Raw genomic sequence first — 22,837 nt, 5'->3', positions numbered from 1 at the left:
TTTTTTTTTTCTTTGAGAGAGAGAAGGGTGAAGAGATCAAGAAATGAGCAGACACAAAAACTAAATTACTTTCTGATTTCTACAAAATTGATGCAGTACAGGAATGGACAGCACTGGTTGTGGAAAAATCTGTGATGTGTCTGTTTCCAGATGTGACTTGTGAATAAGGAATGCTTTTGGCTGATGCAGAACAGGATTTCAGCTTTCAAGCAGAACCTTCTGGTAACTGCAGTGGGGGGAAAAACGGCCTGGAGTATCCAGGCTACATGTCTAGATCTGGAATTCAAGCCAAATGACAGAAAAAAGCCAGGCACACCCCCTCCTGACCTTCACCATCCCTCTCTGTCACCTAAAAGCTAGTAAAAATCAAACCCAAAGACAAGACAAACCATCTTCTAAAGAGTTTTTAAATCATTACAAGTGGTTTTGTATGTTTATTAATATTTACAAAATATTGTAAAGTCATAGCATTTGTCCAGCTTTCCCATATCAATGGTATAAAATTCCCCAGTTACTTCAGTACTGAATTATAAAAGTTTTATTTAAAAATTACTGAAAGGCATACCTTATACAGTATTTTTTCCATAAAAATAAATATACATATCAAATTAAAAAAAAGAATTGTATTTTCGTTGTGTTTCAAGACACAAGGGATCATAAATACCTCCATCTTTTTTAGATACAGAGTAGAATACTCAGTGAGCCATCTTAATGCAACCACCAAGTACTGTTACTCTCAAATTAAGTATTCTCTAGAGAAATTGAAAAAAAAAAAGATTTAAAAATATGGGGAAACAGACACAACTTCTACAGGTTACTAGGGTTAGGAGATGGGAAACATAACAATGATCACATTTCACAGTTCTGTCACTGCTGAAATAACATATTCCTCCTTGAAGATGTTCAAGTTAAGACCTGAACAGAACTGGTAGAGAATTCTACTGAAAACATTTCATGACTGCTGCCATGATACTGGGAAAATTACCACTGTTTAGTTTCCATAAAATACAAATTTTTCTAACACATTATTTGTTGGTTTTCAATCAAGATTCACACAGGGGCGGACAACAACCTCCCTCAACAAACAAATCAAAAGCAGGTTTTGGTACGTTGCTAACAACATGATGTAGCAAGTTGGTATATTTCTTTTGTTTAATCCAGCATCTACGATACTATTATACAGGAACCCTCACAAAAAAAGAGGACAAAATTGAGGTTTCTGCCATGGACAAAAACTTTATAAAACATAATACAATTAAAATACAATATATACACATACACACAGTACATGTCAGATCAGTTAGTAGTGGCATTTGAGGTTTCTGGAGACTGCAGAAATTCATAGGGATCATGAACCACGTCTTGCTGTTCTCCAACACTCAGATGAGATGGGCTTCCTGTAGAATATGGGAAAAAAATCAAAACCTTTAAAAGTACAGAAAAATAATGGAAATATATTTATGGATATAAATACCATGATTATTTCACCTTCCTTTCAGACCTTTAAATGATATTTAAACAGGAGGTTTTGAAAAAAAAGTATTACAAGATTCTTCAGTAATTTAGATTCTTTTTGAAAAATAAGTCATTATTCTCTTACACCAAGTTGAAAAGTTACATTAAATGTAACTGAGTATCATCCAACCAACATCTCCTACAATCTTAGAAATGGCACCAAATTGTTAAGTGGTATGTTTCTCTACCATCCAGTCTTATAATTGACTTTTACAGTTGACAACGGAAGGTTATTGTAGAATCCCACCCGTCACCTGCTGCATACAACTATGCTTAAGTAAAATGAACATTATCTACTCCTTAGTATTTCTAAGAGCATAAAATGCAAGTGCGTAGAGGGCTTAGCCAGTCAGTATCAATTTACTTCACAATTACTTCAATCATGCCTAAACAAAAATACATTAATTACAATTAGCGTCCTTAATTCCTCAGGTCAAAAGACCATTGTCTTAGTTGCCTTTGCCATGCATATTTAAAAAATAAAACATGATCCTGTAGTCAGTCTACTGGTTTATCATAGTAGTTTCATGCAAAGATTTATGTATATTAAAATATAAGTTTTAACCAGTTTCAATCAGAGAAGTACTGCAACTTCTGTGACACCGGTAACTTTACCAAGATGATGTTGGTCTCTTTCAGAGGCATTGGAGAGGGAACTCAAATTGGATGATGGCCGGGATCCCACTCTGTCAGCCTGAGCTTCATGAAGATCCTGCAGCAGCTTAGTTGTTTCATCCAGATGTAAATGGTTATCCTCATGATCAAGCTCCTTCTTCACTTTCCCTAAGGGCAACCAGTTGCCAACCAGAAATCATAATCAGCACATGCAGATTTGACGCACGGATTACCAAGACACTAAAAAAAAATTCTAAAATAAATTAACACAAATGTTGCCTACTACACAAATGACCTCAACCTTGCATTTTCCTTTGCAAAATTCTGAAAGGAAACAGCTGCAGATCTGTTTTCAGTTTCAAGAAACACATGTTGAAATGCATTTGGCACCACTGGAGGATGAAGGAGAAATGGGGAAATTGCTGAAACTAAGCTGACTCTCAGCATTTAAACGGCTATAAAAGCTTAATTTGTCTTCCTCATCGGTCAAACTGCAGACAGGAAATAATGCATTTAGTTTGCAGCAGAGGAAAGGAAGTCAGTAGAAAGACTACTTAAATATCTAACAACATCTAGTTAAAATAGAACATGTAATTTATGCAGGTAGAGAAATTCTCACCACAGGTTTTAAGAACACTACCTTCTCCAGCTACATTGATTTTATAGTAAGCCAAATAAAATGGTGAAATTGGAAAGAACTGGAAACATGTGCCAACGTATGCTGTTCTTTCATTTGAACACTTAATAAAATTTCCCTCAACTTTAAACAGGGAAATAAACTCATTGACTTCTCTTTGGGCTGTCTTCAATGCAGACCATACTAACTTTGCAAGAATCATGGTAAGAAATAATGCCATAAACTCCAGAAGCTAAGTAATCTAGAAGTATTATTATTTACAGAAATATAAAAGAAGAAAAATATGAAAAGCTTTCAGTCGAGCAAAAAATTAATAGTAAGACTGATATGTCTAAACATTATAAAACATATTTATTCATTTTTTAACTGTACTGCAATAGAATTAGTGTGTGACAGTCTAACTGGAGCTTACAATTGCTTTTCAATGAATAATGCACCTATAGGAGAAATCCGTCAATTTATTTTTCTTCAAGCTTTCAATTACCTTGGTTATGTTTTATAATAGATAGTTTGGCATCTTTCACATTCTGAATTAGAAGTGTCTTAAACCATGAGCATTATTTTTTTTTCATGATAACACTTTTCATGATAATACTCTTGACAGGCTCAGCAGCCTCCAGAAACAGGAACATTACTTCTTACAGTATTAAAAGAATACCTATCGAAGACATGTATTTGAAACAACATCCCTACACTTTCATACAGCTGCCTTATTTGAAGCTAAAGTCTTTCCAACACCCGAGAATTCTTCTCATTTTTGGTTTGGGACATTCCAAGTGGTGATATGATTAAGCTTCACATACTTACCTACTTCCCAGGTTATTTCAAAAGACAGCATATGAGGCAGTAACATTTCTGAGCTCCATGCTGGTTCTTGAAATTTACATTATTATGAACACATGAAAAACAAGCAATGCTATCAAAACTGTGAGATACAAATACTTTGGTTTCTTCAGTGGTACAGGAAAAGTTAGCTTGGCTGGCACATGGATGTCTCAAAGGGAAAATAGACCAAGGTTTCATTTTTCTTGTACCAGCTCTACAGTTTTACCTATGTCAAATGTAGATTTATTACTATTTTTTGAACACTTTTTTGTTCTTCACAAATCCAGCTATTATTGTGCCGAAATGGTACAGCCAAACCATAATTGATGGCTTCTAGATTTTAATTACTTACCTAATGAGCTTAACATAGAAATATCAAGAGATACATCTGAATATGGTTTCATAGACAGAAAGTCCAAGTCAGAAGTGTTACTGTCTCCAGCAGATTCTCCAACCTATTAAAATACAAGAAACAGAAAGACTAGCAATAGTGACAAGCTATCAAAATAACTTCTCAGTGTTTGAGGTAAACGCATGAATCCATACTCTCAGAAGCATGCACAACAACACTTAACACTGGAGCATTCATAACCATCTTGGTTAACCTGCAGCTCACAGGCAGCTAAAACATGGATCCAGGACAGACCAGTCATGTGAATAGCAAGGGGTCTGCAGGGTAGTCTAAATATCTTTCATGTCATCATTCAGGACTGTTGAAACCAACATTACCGAATCCTCTGTGACTCAATTACATCCTCAACTCATCTCTGTCCCAGGGCAGAGCTCTGGCAGGGTGGAAGCATTATCAGTGTCCCCCATCATAAACCACTCCCAGATCTCCTTCTCCCTCATTTTCTCAATGCAACACTGGATTTATTGAAATTTTTAGTGAGACACTAACAAAACCAGTAGGGTGGGCCTCCCTATACATAGTATCAGCTGGAGCTGGTCTCTCAAGTATTTTTTCTGGATAAAGAAACACAGCCTGCATTACAATTTCATTTTTCCCCTATCTGCTGCAATATTGCTATGTAATGGCAAAAAGTAAGAGATCAAAGTAAAAGTCCTTCAGATTCAAAACACATTATAACAGGATTCTCTGAAGTTGCCTATTGCAGCACGAAGAATAAGACATGCAAGTAAATACACAACCAGGTATTATCTTTTTAGAAACATGAAAATGAAACTTAGCACTTTCATGACTTAACCAGTCACCTTCTAACGAAATACAAACCTTTCCATAAAACATAAGGAATATTTATGAAACTATAAATTTTATTAGTTGCTATAATCTAATCCTTACAATTTTTATGTGAATTGCCATGGAATACAGTGCATATCTTCTGTTGTCACAAATAATTTGCAAGACAAAACCTGTACCACTTAAAGAAAGAATTGATTACTAGCTGTGAAAGCATAAGATATGCATCATTTACTCCTACTTTCTAACAGACATTTTCAACAGATGCAGTAAAACTGTTAAATCCTGGGTTTTTTCCCCACTTTTACAGCAGGCTGAACCTCAAATATTCATCAGCAGTATTCATCAAGTATCTTTCAGATTCCTAAACTGTCCTTCTGCCTCCAAAATTTAATTACGCTTGCTGAATTAAACTAGGGTATACAGAACAACAGGACAAAGCTCCTAACTGAAGTAGACTGTCAGAGCATCCATTTTAAGTATGAAAGCTTATTCTAGATACTGTAATTTTGATCTTCTACCTCAGAGCATGCATATCCTTGCACTGAAACAAAATGAATGTCTCAATACTCTTTTTTTTTTTTCCCTCCTTTTTTAAACACACAAACCATTCATTTTACCATAATCTGTTTGGAAGAATCCGAACAGGTATTACGCAACTTGTGTTCTTCTTTTATGAGAACTGGCAGAACCTAAAGAATCAAACCATATTTTAGATCTTAGCATTTCACAGCTTATACTTAATGTTTCCTAAGAATACTCTTAGTTTGTGTAAGTTACTGGTTTACTATGATCAGATCCTAGGCCACCACAGAACATTTGTCATGTTTTGTGATGTTCGCGTAGATCCTTTACAAAAAGATAAAGACTAGCTCTTCACTAATGAGTGACCATATACATTTGCATGAACAACATAGAACTAACCAGTACGCTCTCTCCTTAGGACTAACCTAACAGACTCTTCTTTATCATGTACTCCACTTATCAAGCTTTTCTGTATTATTATACAGAAAAGAGGCACATTAAATAAAAGTAGGAATTTGAATGTTGGAAGCAAAGAGAACATCACTTTCTCTACTTTAAATACCAAGACACTTTTTCCAGTAAAAGAAACCCAGACTCAGTATCAGCATAACTTACTTTAACTTCATCCAGTGGTTTTACTGGGATGTTTCGCCTCTGGAAATAAAGAATACTAACAATTACTTTTATTCAACATAAGAGAAAAACATCTCTTCTGTACAATTTTGCGTATATTCAAGCTTTGCACACAAAATAAGGCTAGAGACAGCTAACTTTTTCACTTATCTGTAATGCAATTACAATGTAACAGTTACGGTTTTGAAATATTTTAGTACTATGCATTTTAACCGATCTTCTTACGCTATTTCTTCTGCTCATGTACTTTATATCATCAGTATCTCAGTCATTACTTCAGTAACTTATGATTCCAAATAATTTATGGCTGCACTTTCAGATGTAGCAGCACAAAATGCTCACACACAGAACACCATAGCACATTGTAATCTTAAACGCCAGAAACAGGTCCATTCTTGTTTTGATGAACTTGTGACACATCTGTGCATCAAGGACACACCTGTTTTAGCTGATAAACTGTTTTGGAATGATCTCCACTAGTGATCTGGTCCAGAAGATCATCTACTATTTTCTTGCTGTAATTTCCAGCATCCTTCACAAATTCTTGTAAGCTAGTAGGAATGGAGATGTAAGCATTACAGAAAATACTTACTTTTATAAAAAATATTTCAACTTATAATATGGTTTTCCCCATCTATGGTGGATTACACCTATGTTTTCTTTGTTCTTTTACTCTTTTATGCATCCTCAGAAAAGCAATTAGGGCCTTCAAGACAGGACTGTTCCTTTTTTGCCTTTTTTTAAAATGGAAATAAAGGTATGTGCAAACTTGTTTTTCACACCTATCAGCAAATTTTCACTTGAACTACAGTTAGGTAGTGGGTTACATATATATATAGGGAGTAGGTGAAAAAAACACAAAGAAAACTTAAAAAATTGTTTCCCTCCAAGACTGACAGTTTAATGAAAAGTGGCATCATTCTCCTTTTCTAATAGCTTTAAGTGTTGGAAACTTCTTGAAAAATACAACTGTTTAAGAGTCACTGAAATCTATTACTTGTGTATCTAAATCTACTTACTGCTGGGTTTAAAGTAAAATGCTAAATCTTTAGCAACCTATAATATCTTGTGGTAAGAAATCCTAATAACAAGTTCCACAACAAGCCTTGCAGTAAAATAGGGTAACTTAAAAGTGTGGATGGAAAAAGAAAACCACAACAAACCAACCAAACAAAAAAACCCCAGCACAACACACCAGCCAGAATGAAAGCTAGCTTCAAGTTTTACACTATGTTATTTTAAAAATAAGTTTTAGAAAAAAACATCAGAATTTGGAGGCTCCTAGTTGACACTTAGTCCAAATTGCTTTTCATATAATTGCTATAAGAAGTTAGGCTTCCTAATGAGGAAGGCCTTACCTTAAGGCACACTGTATCCCAGTTTCATCACCATATGCTGAGTACAGGAGTTCCATTTCATCTGATTTCAAATCGTGAAATATAGAGTTGTTTTGCATGGAAGGTGCTGTACTAGCACTTGTAAGAAAGGTTACTAGACAGACAGAAGAAAGAGATGACAAACCATGAACACAAATTTAAAAGATCACTTTGGGGCGGGAGAAGGAGAAAAAAGTTTGCTTTCTGAAACAGATACAGAAAGTGCAGTGTCTTATTTCCTCCAATTGAAATAAAGAGCAATATCTCAAGGACACTTCCAGACTTCAGAACCAGAACCACTACTACTATGTTAACCATATAAATAAACAGTTCTTTATTTTCCAGTAGTGTAAGTTAACCACTCCATTCCCACAAAAAAAGATTCATGCCTCCACCCCCTTTTATATTTCTGCTTTTTGCGTGTGTCTACTTCATTACTATTTGCCAGTCAGTTTCTGGAAAGCAGATTAGAAAGCATTAAAAATTACAATAATACCAGAAAAAAAATTCAGTTTGTGAAATCCTTGTCATGATACAAAAATGCAAATGACTAAAAGGTTTTTTTCCCCTCAACTCTAAGCACAGTTGCTCAGGAAAAATTATTTCCTTCAGAGAAACTGGAGTACCATTATTGGAAAGGTTCTAATGTGGCTACAACACTAAGAAAAAACATTAATCTATAAACTCCTAATTAAGTTATGTTTAATAAGCAAACAAGTCCATTTAATTAAAACTGTATTCTGCTGTAAATAGAACAATGATGTGTTATAAAAATAACCAAGTGAATTTTCATTTGAAAACACGTATAATCTAAAATTATTTTATGTCAAGAAACTGCTCAAACACTTAATTAACACAAAGTTTAAACATGTTCTTTGACACTTACCTTTATTTCTTCGTTCATCTTTAAAGCCCAGTGTAGTGAAGCCAGGTAATAATTTGCTTGACAGTGAACTCAGATCCACTGGGTGAGTCTCTTCCTCTAATAATTTGATTCAAAAGAAGATAATGATTTTTAGAAAAGTATTTCTTGTTTAAAATTTATTTATGGTGAATACTTAGATCTTTCTGTTTTTAAAACTTGCAGTTACCATAAAGGTGAAATGTCCTTTAATCTGTACATTTTTATTAAAGATAGGTAGTGTAATTCAGGTTCTCAATTTAAATTTCAAATACTGTAAATATATTTCCATCTCTTCTTCACATGATCTATAGCTTACTTAGTTAAATCACTTCCAAAGTGCAGAGCAGCATCTGAAATTGTTTTACTAGCCGATTCATGAACATTTCAGATCCAGATATTATGAAATTATAAAAGCAGTTTCTTAGGTTGACTAGGTGCTAGTTTGCCTATAGAAACCCAAACACCACGTAAAGAACCTTGTTAAGATAATTACCATTATAGCTACAGCAATATATTTATTCTAAAGTTCTGAGAACTGCCTAATTAAAATGGCTTAAATAATTCAGAATATCCTTTTAAACTAAAATAAAAAAATAAATCCCAACAACATTAAGGACATGGCTATTTTAAATCTTTTTTGCTGTGATGGAATCTAATGGTACTTATGCTCAATTACTGCACAACAGAAAGCGAGCTTATCCCCAAACCCTTCCTAGGTTAAAAAAAAAAGCTACAACAAAAATTCAGTTATGGTATTAGTTGTAAATTCAGTCTAACTAGTATTAACTATATTATTAAAAAAACCCAACAATCTGGAGCATGGAAATATCAGGAAGCAGTACTTTACAGCACATAGTAAACACTTGCTCTGCTCCCATTACCATCACTGTCTAAATTATCACTGGCATGATTTCAGAGGTATTAAATCACATTAATTTTATCATTTAATAATAGGTAAGGCCATGGTGGCAGCCAAAATGCTCAATTTCATTGCAGAAAAATTTATTACCAAAAGAAAAGGAATTTAGACAGTAATACAGTTACAGGCTTGTATCTGTCAATCAAAAAAGACAACAGAAATGCGACTAGTCTAAAGGGTTCATGTATTTACCAGTGCAACAACAGGTAAGCTGTGAAGTCCAATCTCAAAAGGTGCAGAGAAGGAAGTGCTAAATCAACTTGACATACAGCAGCATAAAGACTATGACATTTCATTCATTATAAACCTTCAAAACTTTGCATTTTGAAGAAAAGATCAAGGAACTAAAGAAAAACCATTAAGCACTAAAAAAAAACCTAATTAACTTAAAACTGAAATTTAGCTAGTAATTTAAATTAGGAAATAAAAAAAGGTAAAAGATGATTCTGTATCTGCACCTGTGCATTGCACATTTACATAGGAATACAGCACTGTCATTAACTTTTTTTCCCCCCATCAGATTTTAACATTACAGGGTACTTGGAGCAAAAGCCTGTCTTTCAAGCTCTCTATAAAGTTGTAGCAACGCATAAGTGCTTATAAATAGATATTATTCACTATTACTGATGATGTTAGCATCAGTAAAACAGAGCATCTGAAGAGTGAAAATTTGAAAAGCGAAGAGAAACTTCTTATACTGGAGATAATCAAAATAGCTGTTGAGGGAAAATGGTTTATTTTTTCTTTTTTTTTTAAAAAACTTTTCTGTATGACACAGGATCTGTATGTAGAGTTAACACTTCAAAGTCTGCTAGAGCATTCAACATTTCTAAAGTTTGCTTGAAAGATTATTGCGTTTACCTTCTGCTTCTGGATCAGATGAATTTACTACACTAAATAATAAAGTTCCATCTCCATTTTTTTTCAGATAACCAATCTGTGAATAGAACCATAAAGATACAGAAGCAATCATTCAAAAGAGTCCAAACTCAAAGAAAGAGTTGCTTGCTTACACAGAAAACTATAAAAAACAATTTTGGCTGTATTCAGATCCTGCACTCTAGTATTCTCTTTTTAATACAGGGAGAATCTTGGGTCATGGCTATTTATCACTGCCTACCAAATGCTTCAGAATAGAACATATAGGAATAAAAGTTTGTATGTCATATGTGCAATAACAATTCCATCTTCCTAAACCAGATCTAAAGTTTGCATCCAAGATAAAAACAATTCCATTACGATTATTATAGAGCCAGGCTTTCCGTTTGCCAAGCCTAGATCATACTTTCCTTTTACGAGCAGAACGCTAACTCCTATCCATAATCTAACTCACTGATTATTTTCAAATCTAGACTGAACTGCTTGTTTTTGTATCTCATCCATTACTTTCTCTAAGTAGAAGTATTTTACGAACATACTATCAAATTCTTGAAGAGGAAGAAGTGCTGAGACAGACCTATCAGAGCAAACAAGTATGATGCTAAAAAGACAGCTAGAGATGTTAGAGACAATAGAACACACTGGAGTCTGTAAAGATAAAGCCACAACCGATGCAACAAACTAAGCTGATGTCAGAAACTGACTACAAATGAATCATGCAAAAAAGACTAACTTCTTAGTAAAGATGGAATATGAAAATTATGCTCTCCCTTAAAAAATATTAGTAAATACTTCCAAGTAAACTGAACAATAAATCTCTCTTTTCCTTCAAAAATTCAAAACTCTCTCCATACATAAGGCCAAAGCCAATGGTGGCATATAAAAAAAACCCCCACAGTTGACAAATACTGGAAAAATAAACGGGAACAATACCTTGAAGTTAACAATAGCTGAACTCTAAGAACATGCCTGCATTGCCTAGATTCAATGGGACTGGCAGTGGGTTGTCCAGCTGACTATCAGCCCAGACAATTAAGAGCTGGACACCTAGAAAAACTCCTTCTTGAGCACTGCAAAACTGACTGCATCAACACAAAAGGCATTTGCAGTAAAGCCAGCAACTGGCAGAAGACTGGTATTGCTTTAAAGGGTTTTTAAAAGGCTGGTCCTACTTTGGAGGTTTCAAATAGCCTTCAATCCTAGCAAGTCCTCATTATCTAAAGAAACAGAAATATACTGAAGAAGTTACACCTTCTCCCACTGTTCTTTTAGGCATTACTTACTATTTCAGTTGAGCTTAAGGCAACTGCCTAACAAGGCCCATTCATGACAGAATGAGAAATGAGGACAAAGTATAATAGTGGTAATAAAACTCCACACAATGCAAGGAAAGCAGTAAATCTATCCAAACATAGGGCCTTAGCAAATGCTTGTAGCATTCGCTCCAACCTTAACATGAGGAAATAAAGGAATTCACTATCATCACATAGCTAAGATAAACAGACCCCATGAACAGATCACACTGAGAAAATGGCACTAACAGCATCACTGAGCTTTTCCTTCTAACTCTTGGAGCTGTACAAAACCCAAACACACAGAACAGTATCAGAATCACATTCAAGATTATCTGATCTGTGGTTAGTACTGTCCAAAATTCCAACACGGGCAAACTACTGTTGTCTTCTCCTAGTCACTGAAAGATGTCTATCTTGTAGTCACACGAGAATGTGCTATAGCTGACAGCTACTACTTGCAGGTACAAAACTACCAGAGGTTCTGGACACTTCATTAAAAACACCTGAAAGTTCTCAAATTCCTTAGGTTGTGGAGATGAATCCTAATAACTCTTCAACCTCTGCCAAAGTTTGCTTTTTCCAAGGTTGCAACAATAAGAAGAGTGTGATGCTATTTTAATCACTCTCAATGCTAAGAGTTGCAATTAAGGAAGCCAGATTTAAGACTGAGCAACATTTCACTGTTTTCTGCCAGTGAAAGACGTTCAACACACAATACAACTAGAGATCCATTTAGGATACCCTACAATGAGCTTCAGTCCCCACAGAGCATACATCCTAGATGTTACAGTCTCAGAAAACGTAATGCTAAAGCCTGTATCTTTAGATGAAACAAAGCATTCGGTACTCAGATGCAAAATGGAATTGTGAACAGTACGAATTATGCACTAGACCTTGCTGTTGGGTAGATATTGATTGATCCTATCTCGAGCTTCATCTGCTGCATGTTCCACCAGTGCCAGGACATGTTCTTCAGCAGTGCTATCTGTCAGGCTGCACGCATTTCCCTCAGGTTCAAATATGCAACTAAGAAAGAGAAGAAGAGCTGCTGTAGAAATTAAACACTAAAATAAAACAAAGGGCCGAATTCTAGGTTTGCTAAACAGAACACTCAGTCCTACTCCTCTCCCAGTGTCAGTCTACTTCAGCATTTCAGTGGAGTTATAATCATAGTATGAAACAGAAGTTTTGCAGCAGAAGCCAAGAAGTACCAAATCACTGAACTCCAAAAATGTAATTGTTTCTGTACCTTGATGAAAATAAAGGAAGCATTACAAAACAAAGATTGGGAGTAAAATTGCATTAATACAGGGTGAATGCTGTACGCATCCTTAGTCTCCCCCATGCAAAAATATGCTATTTGCAAAATTCAAAATAGAAAGATGCAGAAAAGAAATTACAGGATGAGGCAATGGAGACTCTAATTCTAATCTGAGAAAAAACCCAAAACAAACAGGCTGCATTTGGGGATTATGTCATTTAGTTGCTTGTAGAAGCTGGACACTGCTCCCATTCTAACAGGGAGTCTCTTAATTCCTATCTTTGTTACTACTGGCAAATAGTATTTCTTATCAGTATCAATCATACCATTCCTTCTCATTGAAATTAAAGAATTTAACATTTATGTTTCAGTAGATCCCTTTTCATGAAAGCACCATAACAATAAAAACATAACAAATAAACGTTCCTAAGATGGAAGAGGATGTATCTTAACTATGATATAAAATCAGAGAAAGGTAGTATTTTAAGGGGAAGAGTGAAGATAGCAGTAGGATATGGCAGTCTCCGTTATACTATATAGGTAAAATAAACTTTGTACATCAAAATCTTTCAGGGCATTATATGGACATTAGACACTAGGGCCAAACACCTTAGGTACTGGGTAGAGCATCTCCTCACACCAAATCCATTTGTCTCTCCTGGGGTATCTTCTTCCATTTGCTTAGCTAAGAATTTCTCTCTGTATAGAGATTCAGATCCGATACACAAGAAAGTTTTGCTATTAAAGACAACAAAAAGATCACAGGATCATACTATTATGAGACAAATGTGTTACATGATTTTTTTTTCACTGAAAGTTTAAGAAAGGGTGTACACAGCAGGAAACATCTCAACAACTGGCACTTTCTATCACACGCTACAGGATACTTAATGGACACGAATTTTGAGAGAATGTTCAGAAGATTGCAACATCCTAGAAAAATGTTTCAAACACTACTTAGATATTAGGATGTTTTAGTAATTGAGTCACTTTTTAAACTACAGTATAGAGGTCTGAACTGCTTTAACACTTTGCGAACACTGACTTCAGCTCTTTCTCTGGTTTTAACTATAAAATATGAAGGCAAAAATATCTGCTATTAGGTTCAATTCTTCCCCCAAAGCTCTTGCTGTTAATCGGAAAGAATAAAATCTATCCTACTTGATGCCAAGATACAACTGCTTAAAAGATTAAATTAATTAGGAAAAAACAAATTAATTCTAGCTACTAAAGTTAAATAAACATTGAAAAGCACTGGAAAGTATATTTATAGCACAAGTGATTGCAAGGAAACTAGTAACAGGATAAAATTAATGAACAGATATTTTTAAACTGTTATGTTTAAACTGTTTATGTTTAACTGTTATGTTATGAATTGTATGTTAAGGTAGATATTAAATAAAGACCAATACTTCATTCCTTGGCAGTTTCAATTTCTTGCTCTCTTGGCTATCTGTACTTGAAGATAAGCACACAAAAACTGGCAAAGTATAAAGTTACTCCTGTAATGGAGTTTATGTAAGAATTAAATCGGAAGATAAAATCTATTATTCTGGGCACCATACAAACCAAATAATCATATCTAAAAAACAAAACCAAAACAAAACAAAAAACCCAAACAAAACCCAAACGACCTTTCCTCCAATCAAGTCTTGTTTATGGAAAGGTACTTTCAGTAAATTCCTATACAGAATCTCCTAAAGAAAGAACAAATTACACTTTGATAATTCTCCACGATACAGCAACAGATATGTTTCTGTATGCTATTAAAATAGCTCCAGACAAAATTTTTCAGTTTAAAATTGGTTTGAAGATACATGTTGCAGTCTCCTATTTCCACAGGACAACTACATTAAAATACTACTTCTTCCAACAGACAGGATTACAGAAATGCTTGAAGTGTTACAAAAAACATGTGGCTGATTATAACACTAAAGCTTCAACAAAAATAAGAGCATGAACTTGAAAGAACAAGTCACATTTCACTACTTTTACTTTGGATGTTTAAGAAAGAAGCCTGCAGAACATATCTACATGATCAGATTATTTGAAACATGACTAGTAATGCTCTGTTAGATTTTTATTTTCATAAAATTCCAGTTTAGATGATGCTCTACAATTTAAATTCAGTATGTCTACGTAAGAACACTGAATAACATAATTTGCTTGTGAATCACAGTTTCTGCTAAAATGTCCTCTAAAAAAACCCTTTAATTTTACTAAAATTAGGTTTTAGTTATAAAGACACGATTTCCTGACATGAGGGTTCCTATTAGCTGGAAGACGACTAGTGCACTAGCAATGTATTTTACAAAGAAGCTTAATAAGCTTTCATTGGGAAGATGTTATCATCTGCTCCAGAAATAATCTCCTGTGCCTCTACATCCTGCCAGATAAGACTGAAGTTAAATAAAATTATTTACTGATCTGGGGCCATTTTGCCCTCTCAAAGACCCTGTTTAGACTTTGAAAGAGTCAATCATTTTAGAAAAAAAAAAGAAAGGAAAAAAAAAGGACAAAATGCAGTAAGACTTTGTGGCTATTTTACAAGTGAAAGAACATTTCAAACCATCATGAGAAGAAACTACTCATTATTTAATACAAAGAACAATAAAAAAACCTGTATCTACATTAACTGTAAGTGTTTAAAAGAATATAGCTGTTCTTTGAATTGTTTCAAGTTGGGAACCACAGGGTTAATTAAACTAGTTCTATAAACATATAAATAAAATACAGTAAAATTGCCCATTAATCCTATGGACAACAAGGAGAGAGACCGAAAGGAGGGTTTTCTTCACCTCAATTCTTTGCTGCTATTTCATATTAGAAAAACTGCAACAAACCAGTAAGCATGCCCATTAAAACCTTTACCTAATAACTTCTTTATTTTGCTTTTTGGATTTCTTGGTAGTCTCTGCTTGTACAGGAACAACTTCAGGGACAGGTTCCTCAACTGCTGTATCTTCATCACCCAAAAGAGCTGCCTGCTGAGAAAAATCCATGTCCTGCATAAACGACATGCTGCGCTTCAAAGCTAACAGCCGTTCCTAGAATCAGAAAGGACAGAGCGGCAGGGACTTAACCTTTCCCTCATAGCCAAGATGCTATGATAATGGGATGGGATGGGAATGGCCATGGCCTTATTTTGTTCTTAATGCCTCGTTTCCAATGGCGATGCAACATGATTTGGTCATGGTAGCATGGCATCAGAATTTCTGCAGCCCAACTATCAAGAGAGAAACAAACAAACAAAAAACTGCATATGCAAAGACAACCGCCCATTTTACACAAAACTTACCAGAACTGCATCACACACACACACACACACACACACACACACACACACACACACACACACGTGTGCATGCACACAGAGCGGCTTACCAAAATAACTTCATTTTACAAGCAAACAACAGTATTTGAGTAAAAAGCATACTGGCACATGTTCATCTGTGAAACCCTTGAAACCTCCCCTACACCCACCACCTTCAAAAAAGAAAAGCTGTCTTGTTTATCCACAAATAAAACCTAAATGAGATCTTGTTTTCAAAGATTCAGGCAGAAGCAATGTTTTGCAGTTGGGATTTATGTAGGTGGATCTTAATTGCTGCCACTGAGGCCAGTGGACGAAGCTCCTACAATGCAGACGAGGTTGAGAAATAAGGGAGTGATAACAAGAATTGTATCAAGCCCTTAATTACTGCACCATTAACAGGCACTGCTACAATTCATCACAGATAGATGAAATAATTAATAATAATAAAAAATGTTATGTTTCTTTTAAGTATGAACAAAAAAATCCCAAAAGAGTTTCTGCTTTTTGTTTTTTATAGGTCTCTTACTTTGCTCATCATCTTAAAGCCTGTGTGTAGTATCTTCTTGGCTAGCTTGTAGTAAACAGTATCTGGTCTGTTGTAAGTCATTGCATTATCACACATCAGTTTAAAATCTGCCTGTAAAATACAAAACAAAAGAACTGTTAAATTTTTGAACTCCTTCATTAAATGACTGGAAGATACCATTCCATCATGGCAGCTTTGTGAACAAAACAGTATTTTAGCAGCAAGCTCATGAAGTAAATGCAAGTCAAAAGGTAACACAATTGCAAAGTTTTGATCCCTTTTTCCTTCTTAAAGATGCTCAGCTTTGTTTGGAATTTGTTTTTTGGTTATTAAAAAAAAAAAAAACATTTTCCCTGAATGCTAAATGGAACATTTCCTCCTTACACAAATGGACTAAACAGAAGTAATGGAGAAATTAACAGAAGGACTGAGGTACCAAGGTAAGTACTTTTTCGGGGTTTTTTCCCCACCTTCCAAATCAGAATATACTTGAGAAATACAACATCTGTATACTGTTATATTAACATCACTCTAGAAAACAATAATACTGAAAGCAGCTAATAGAACTTCATGAATCAGTAAAAAAAAAACAAAAACGCCTTTCCTTCCAGGAGCTGGCAATACCATTAAAAGATTTCTTACTGCACTGTCTGCAAAACCACAATGCATCCAATGAAGTATTGCAGCAATAGCAATACACTAAACAGCTAAGGCAAGTTGCCAACAAACTTAGAATCATAGGATGGTTTAGGTTGGAAGGGATCTTAAAGATCATCCAGTCAAGCAAGTTTCTGCCAAAAGACTATTCCAAATGAAGGTATAAGGAAAACAGGATAATTAAAGATAAAAAAACATGTAGTTGAATGAATCTTAAGCAAAATGCTTCAGTATATCCAGTTTTCTAGCAGACATGTCAAAATTGCCTTTTAATCAATCTAGCCTGGTCTATATTTAAAAAAAATAAAAATACTGTAGTTGAATGGGACAAGTGTAGAGACTCCACATTCTAATAGACAGAATATACAAAAGTGCTCAGTTTGGAAAAAACGCACATTAAAATAACTGATGCAAGAAAGGCTTCTACAGTTAAAAAGAATCTTTGGTTTGTTACTAGAGAGTTCTGAAAAAACTAAATATCAATTCACCTTGAATTCAGTGACTGATTTGTATTCATTTGCTGCAATTTTTTCCTTCATTGTACCAAAATCCATGGGGTGCTTTATTATCATGGAATATCCAGGAGCAATGGCATCCGTGACTGGAAAAGCAAAAAATCCATGCGGATCTTTCCTAAAAATAAAAAAACCCCAACATTTACATTTATATCAGCAAACAAAATGATCATTGTTATTATACCAAATTAATAATATAAAAAGAACAGTACTATTTAAAAAGAAAAAAAACACTAAAAGCATTCTCATGAAACAGAAGTGTATGTGAAAAACTTCCTAATACAAGAGAGAATTTTGATTACACATGTAGACTTTTTGGAAGGGATTCAGCTAGTTCTTGAATCACTTAATTATTTCATGCATGCTTTCTGTGTCTTTATTTACATTCCAAATTGTTTTTTTGGCTTCGCTGAGTAATAACTTCTGCAATTCTTGTTCATGTGGCCCTCTAAAAACAGCTACAGTGTTTAATATTTTTAAATTAGCTCCAAATTCAGTTGATTGCTATGTAATAGAAATGGAAAATGAAATTGTTTGTTTCTTTGATTTTTAGACATAAGGTACAGGGTTAGTATCTTATGAAAAACAATAAAGCAAAAACCCTTTCCGAGTTAAGAGGATTATCAAGTAAGCAGGTATAAAACTGCTTTGGTATCCAACAGAAGACACAGAATAAAACAACATTTAATGAGAACAGTTTAATCTTTCAGACTATTAAGATTCATAACTGTTTTTTTAATTCCTAAAGTTATTAATATTTAATAAATTTATAATGGCAACCTATGGTTGGCCCAAAACATTTCCCCACCAAAAGCTAGAATTGCATAGTTGTAATAATTTTCCTGAACTGATTTCTAAAAATGACCAGGTCTGACATGGTTGCAAAGGATACCAAACATAAAACCAGGATAAGAAGTTCTAAAGTAACACATAAATATGCATTAGACACTGCTGACACAGCTGCAGATACAACACAATTAATACCTCTGAAGCTGGCGAAGGAAGTGCTCTAGTAATTGCTGAATTGGTGTGCTCTCATTTTCAGCTGCAGTTTGAGATGGAAACACAGATAAGTGCAATGAAATACAATGTAGGTATATTTACTTATTTAAAAATATAAATATCAGAGAGCAAATCTTAACTGTAAGTACAGCTCGTACTGATCTGAAGGTCAGTGACATGGATTTCAAAGCAGCAGCACATCAGATTTCTAAGCATACGGTAACTATTTCTGCCTCTTCACTACTTCCTGAGTTTTAATCACATTAAAAACTAGTAGACATTAAATCAGATATAATATTAAGTCTGATAGTTGTAAGAAAATGTATTAATAAGGTGAAAGCAAGGTGTTATGTATTTTCGCAGGAAAACTGAAACTCGGTTGCTCAAATACTGCAGTTGGGCAATCCACATTCTTACAACGTTATCCACGCAATTTTAAGGTTTCTTTATTATAACATCCATGTAATTAGCTTCCCTGAATCTTTTCAATCAAAAAGAAGAGTGAAAATTAGATGCACATTTGCTGGCAAGAGATGTACTGCTTATGGTTTCACTTCATGTACAAATTAAACAATAAACACTACATATTAATTACCTGTTCCATGCACATATTTCAGAGAGGCTGGCTTTACAATGAAGTCTGAAAAACACAAGTAGCTGAAATCTAGAATTAAATTTCCAACTCTTCATCATGGTAATGGAGAAAATTTCCCTTTCCAACCAGAACAGGTCAGATAATTTATATGCTTTTGAACATTTTCCAAGCAGATGAAAATAGAAGCCTTGTCAATGTAGGTGTCAGTTTTCAGCTTGTCACTTTTTCAAGGCTTCAGACTACCCAGATAAAGCTTTGACCAGAAAATTTCAGTTACACCTATTGGGTCACCTTGACAGTTGATGGACACCACTCCTCAATCTGATGTGTACTCATAATTAGAAAGTCACAGAATCACAGAATCGCTTGGTTGGAAAAGACCTCCGAGATCATCACGTCCAACCGCTCCTGTCTATCCCTCAATAAATTATGTGACCAGTCAATGGGCAGCGTCCCAAAGACATGACTCAAAATATTATGAAAGACACAACTTTTTGCTACCAAGTTCCATTTCCAGGCATGGATGTATCTGAAGATCATGATGTATTTGAAAATTATTGTAAGTAAAAGTTTCAACTGGTTAATGATGAGTTTTAACTATCAAGCAATGGCTACAGACAGAGAAAGCATGGAAAAATCTGAAGGGATTAAACAAGCAGAAGTGACTACACATAACTGATAAGTACTTTGGCTGGTGATGAGAACTAAAGAAGACTGGCAAATGAAAACTGGGGGCACTATGCTCTTTAGAGGACACCCTATCACAGATCAAAGACTTACATACTTTAGATGAAAAATAGAAATACTAAAATTAAAGCTCCACATAGGTTATAACAAAATACCAGAACAACAACTAAGCAGTCTCCACAAGATTTTTTCCCCTTAATCTGAGCAAAACTTAGTTTCAGACATTCTGACCATTACTCTGTAAATGCTACTAAAATGCTAAGAAGGAATTAGGGAAACAGTATGCACAATAATACTTTTATACTAGCTTTATTCTGCCAAGCAACAGGAGCCAGAGACAGACGTCCTTGGCAAGTTCAGTTATATGAAAAGAAACCTTATTAAAACCTGGAAGCACCAAGAGGAATATTGATTTTTCAGACAGCAGAAAGTTCTGAATGTTGGGAAAAAAAGTCTCTATATTTCAGCAAATCTTCACGGAAATTTTACATTTTGGTACCTTTGACCAAAGCTTTGTCATGCATGCTTTTAAAAGCACTCAAGATAATTTAATTTTTCACACTGCTCACCTGGCTGAGTTCTGCATGCTCTGACAGGACGATCTGGAGGAGGTTCAATCTCCACCTTTTTCCCAGGAACAAAGTCATCAGTTTCTCCTTCAGTGTCACACTGTTCTTTCTCCCTTTTTCTTTTTCTCTCTTCCTAGAATAGCAAGAAGAAGACAGATTTCAGAAGAACGTATTTGGAATGTGCAATCCCACGTACTAAAAAGTAAGAGACAGTGATTTCTCATTTGGGAGACTCAATCTATATCTGAGCCATAATATGGATTAAACAATAGTACATACATTTTCACTGTCACCTTTTCAATTTTCTTCTCTGATTAAAACTAATACTGTTCACCTTTTGCATCTTTGTATTTAATATATTACTGCAAGTTACTGTACATTTACTGAAAAGAATGTTTAACTCTGAAGCTATTTATATGTAAAACTGCATGATAATAAGCTACACCAGAGAGTAAAGAAGTTAATTTGCTATTCAGTAAAGATCGGTTTGTAGCTCTGCTTTGATCAATGCGGGTTTTTTGTTTGGTGCATTAAACAGGAATTAATAAAGCACACGATAATTTAGGAAGCCTACAAAAGAAACATCAGAAATGCTCTATAACACTGGTAGCAATTAATGATCTCCTCCTGAGCTTCAAGGCAAAAGCATACCCGAGTCATTCCTATAATCTTAGTCATTAACCTTGTTTACACTACAGTTTTGTTACTTATCTATCTCTTAGCTTCTTTTGCATGCACTAATAACGAAGTTCCAGGGGAAAAAAAAAGTCCCCCCACAATTTAGCAAAGGCAAAACAAATACTACCATTTGATGCTGTAAGACTGCATTCAGTTATTTTGGTACATTTCAAGCCCCAGCCATACTTTTAACTAAAATATTTGAAAATGTTTGTACAAAGAGAATTTTTCACTATTTGCCCTGTATTCAAGAGCTTCTGAATGATCCTGCAAGAGATATCACTTTCAAGTAATACAGCCTAACAAACAAATAAATTCCAAATGACAGATGTTAGACATACACATATACAAAGCAGTACTGAAAAAATGTCAGATGAAAATAATAAAAGTAAATGACAGAAGAGAATTTTAAAAAGCAGAGGTCAGAGAATCATTACTGTACAAAAATAAATATTATTAAAATGAAATTGTACATGTAACTGTATTGTCAACATCTTCTTGCTGATTTCAGTCTAAATCCTAAAGGTTCAGAACAGATAACTACGGTGACCACACCATTTGCTATGAACAAAGCAGAGCCTGCAGGTTATTCTAAGCAAGAGCCAATAAGTCTACTGCTCCACAGTACTCAACATTCAGATTGCAGAAAGCTGTTCTGAGTAAACATATGCCAAGTTATTGGCCATTGAAATGGATACCTCAGGAACAGAAATGCAATCTAGATTTATTTGAAAAGCTGAAAATATCTCTTCAAAAGGCAGCAAAATATGTTTCTGACCTGGCTGAAATACAAAACACTCAACTTAAAAACAGAAGTATTCATACCTACAGACAAAGCAAATGGACAAGAAAAATAAGGAGCTATGAGAAAAAAGCTTTCACTCCATTTAAAAATCACCACAGGGATATCTCTTTTTAAATGGGACAAATACACTAACACATACACATTTGTTAAGTGCTGTCTCCGAACTATAAGCTTCTTGCAAGAATGTTTGGGTTTTTTTTAAAAAAAGAGGTTCTGGTACTCTGACAAGCAAGATTGTTATGTCTTAACTCTTAAAATCACAGCTTACCCTTCTCTTTCTTCTTTCCTCATCATCTAGATGCTTTTCTTTTTCCTTCTCAGACTTCTTTTTCTTCTTTTTCTTCTTTTCTTTATGTCTTTCTCGCTCATGATCTGATCTGTCATCGTAGTAACTAGAATCATGACCTGACCCGGAAAGTTCAGTCACTTCACTTCCTCCAACTTTAAGCACGAGCTTTAAAGGTTTTTCCAAAGGTTTATCCACGTAATCTAAATTTAAAAAGTAAAACATTTCATAAATGCACATGAAGATGACAGCATACAGCAATGTTTCTTCTAGAAATACTGTTTATAAGAATTTGCTGCAGTTTGAAAATATATGCAACGTTTGGAGAGAAAAACAATGGCTAAGAATAACAGATTCACGTTAAGAATAAGTTGTTCAGCACAGTTTACATCACGATTTTCCATAAACCCCTAATACATAAGGGACTAACTCCCCGGCTTTCCCTGAAAACATCACAAGATCCTTGTCGGAGCAAGGTGAAATCAAGTACCACTCAACAAGTGCAGCAACCGGCATCCACCATAACAGGCGTACGAACCACAAAGACACTTGGTCTCAACGCCCACCACACCAGCGCTCCGCTCCGCCTTGCCCTCCTCCTGCCTCCTCCAGACCA

The 22,837-nt window shown here is 34.8% G+C and overlaps 1 protein-coding gene across 1 annotated transcript in view; it reads right to left on the bottom strand.

Moving 5' to 3' along the window:
- Nucleotides 1-1,228: 1,228 nt before the first annotated feature.
- The window catches only part of BRD9 (bromodomain containing 9), a 21,989-nt gene continuing 380 nt past the window's right edge, over nucleotides 1,229-22,837 (bottom strand). Inside the window, exons 2-17 of the mRNA XM_010190185.1 lie at nucleotides 22,204-22,424; nucleotides 20,453-20,585; nucleotides 18,584-18,644; nucleotides 17,573-17,717; nucleotides 16,428-16,538; nucleotides 15,457-15,632; nucleotides 12,218-12,350; nucleotides 10,012-10,087; nucleotides 8,214-8,309; nucleotides 7,310-7,442; nucleotides 6,391-6,502; nucleotides 5,934-5,972; nucleotides 5,414-5,485; nucleotides 3,945-4,047; nucleotides 2,131-2,298; nucleotides 1,229-1,397 (exon numbers count right to left, since the gene is read on the bottom strand). Of these exons, the coding sequence (XP_010188487.1) occupies nucleotides 1,297-1,397; nucleotides 2,131-2,298; nucleotides 3,945-4,047; nucleotides 5,414-5,485; nucleotides 5,934-5,972; nucleotides 6,391-6,502; nucleotides 7,310-7,442; nucleotides 8,214-8,309; nucleotides 10,012-10,087; nucleotides 12,218-12,350; nucleotides 15,457-15,632; nucleotides 16,428-16,538; nucleotides 17,573-17,717; nucleotides 18,584-18,644; nucleotides 20,453-20,585; nucleotides 22,204-22,424 (1,880 nt within the window). The 3' untranslated portion in view covers nucleotides 1,229-1,296. The remainder of the gene's footprint in view (nucleotides 1,398-2,130; nucleotides 2,299-3,944; nucleotides 4,048-5,413; nucleotides 5,486-5,933; nucleotides 5,973-6,390; nucleotides 6,503-7,309; nucleotides 7,443-8,213; nucleotides 8,310-10,011; nucleotides 10,088-12,217; nucleotides 12,351-15,456; nucleotides 15,633-16,427; nucleotides 16,539-17,572; nucleotides 17,718-18,583; nucleotides 18,645-20,452; nucleotides 20,586-22,203; nucleotides 22,425-22,837) is intronic.

This window comes from Mesitornis unicolor, unplaced genomic scaffold (genome assembly GCF_000695765.1).
Source record: "Mesitornis unicolor isolate BGI_N332 unplaced genomic scaffold, ASM69576v1 scaffold27468, whole genome shotgun sequence".
NCBI lineage: Eukaryota > Metazoa > Chordata > Aves > Mesitornithiformes > Mesitornithidae > Mesitornis > Mesitornis unicolor.
This window is presented reverse-complemented; position numbering and strand designations above follow the sequence as displayed.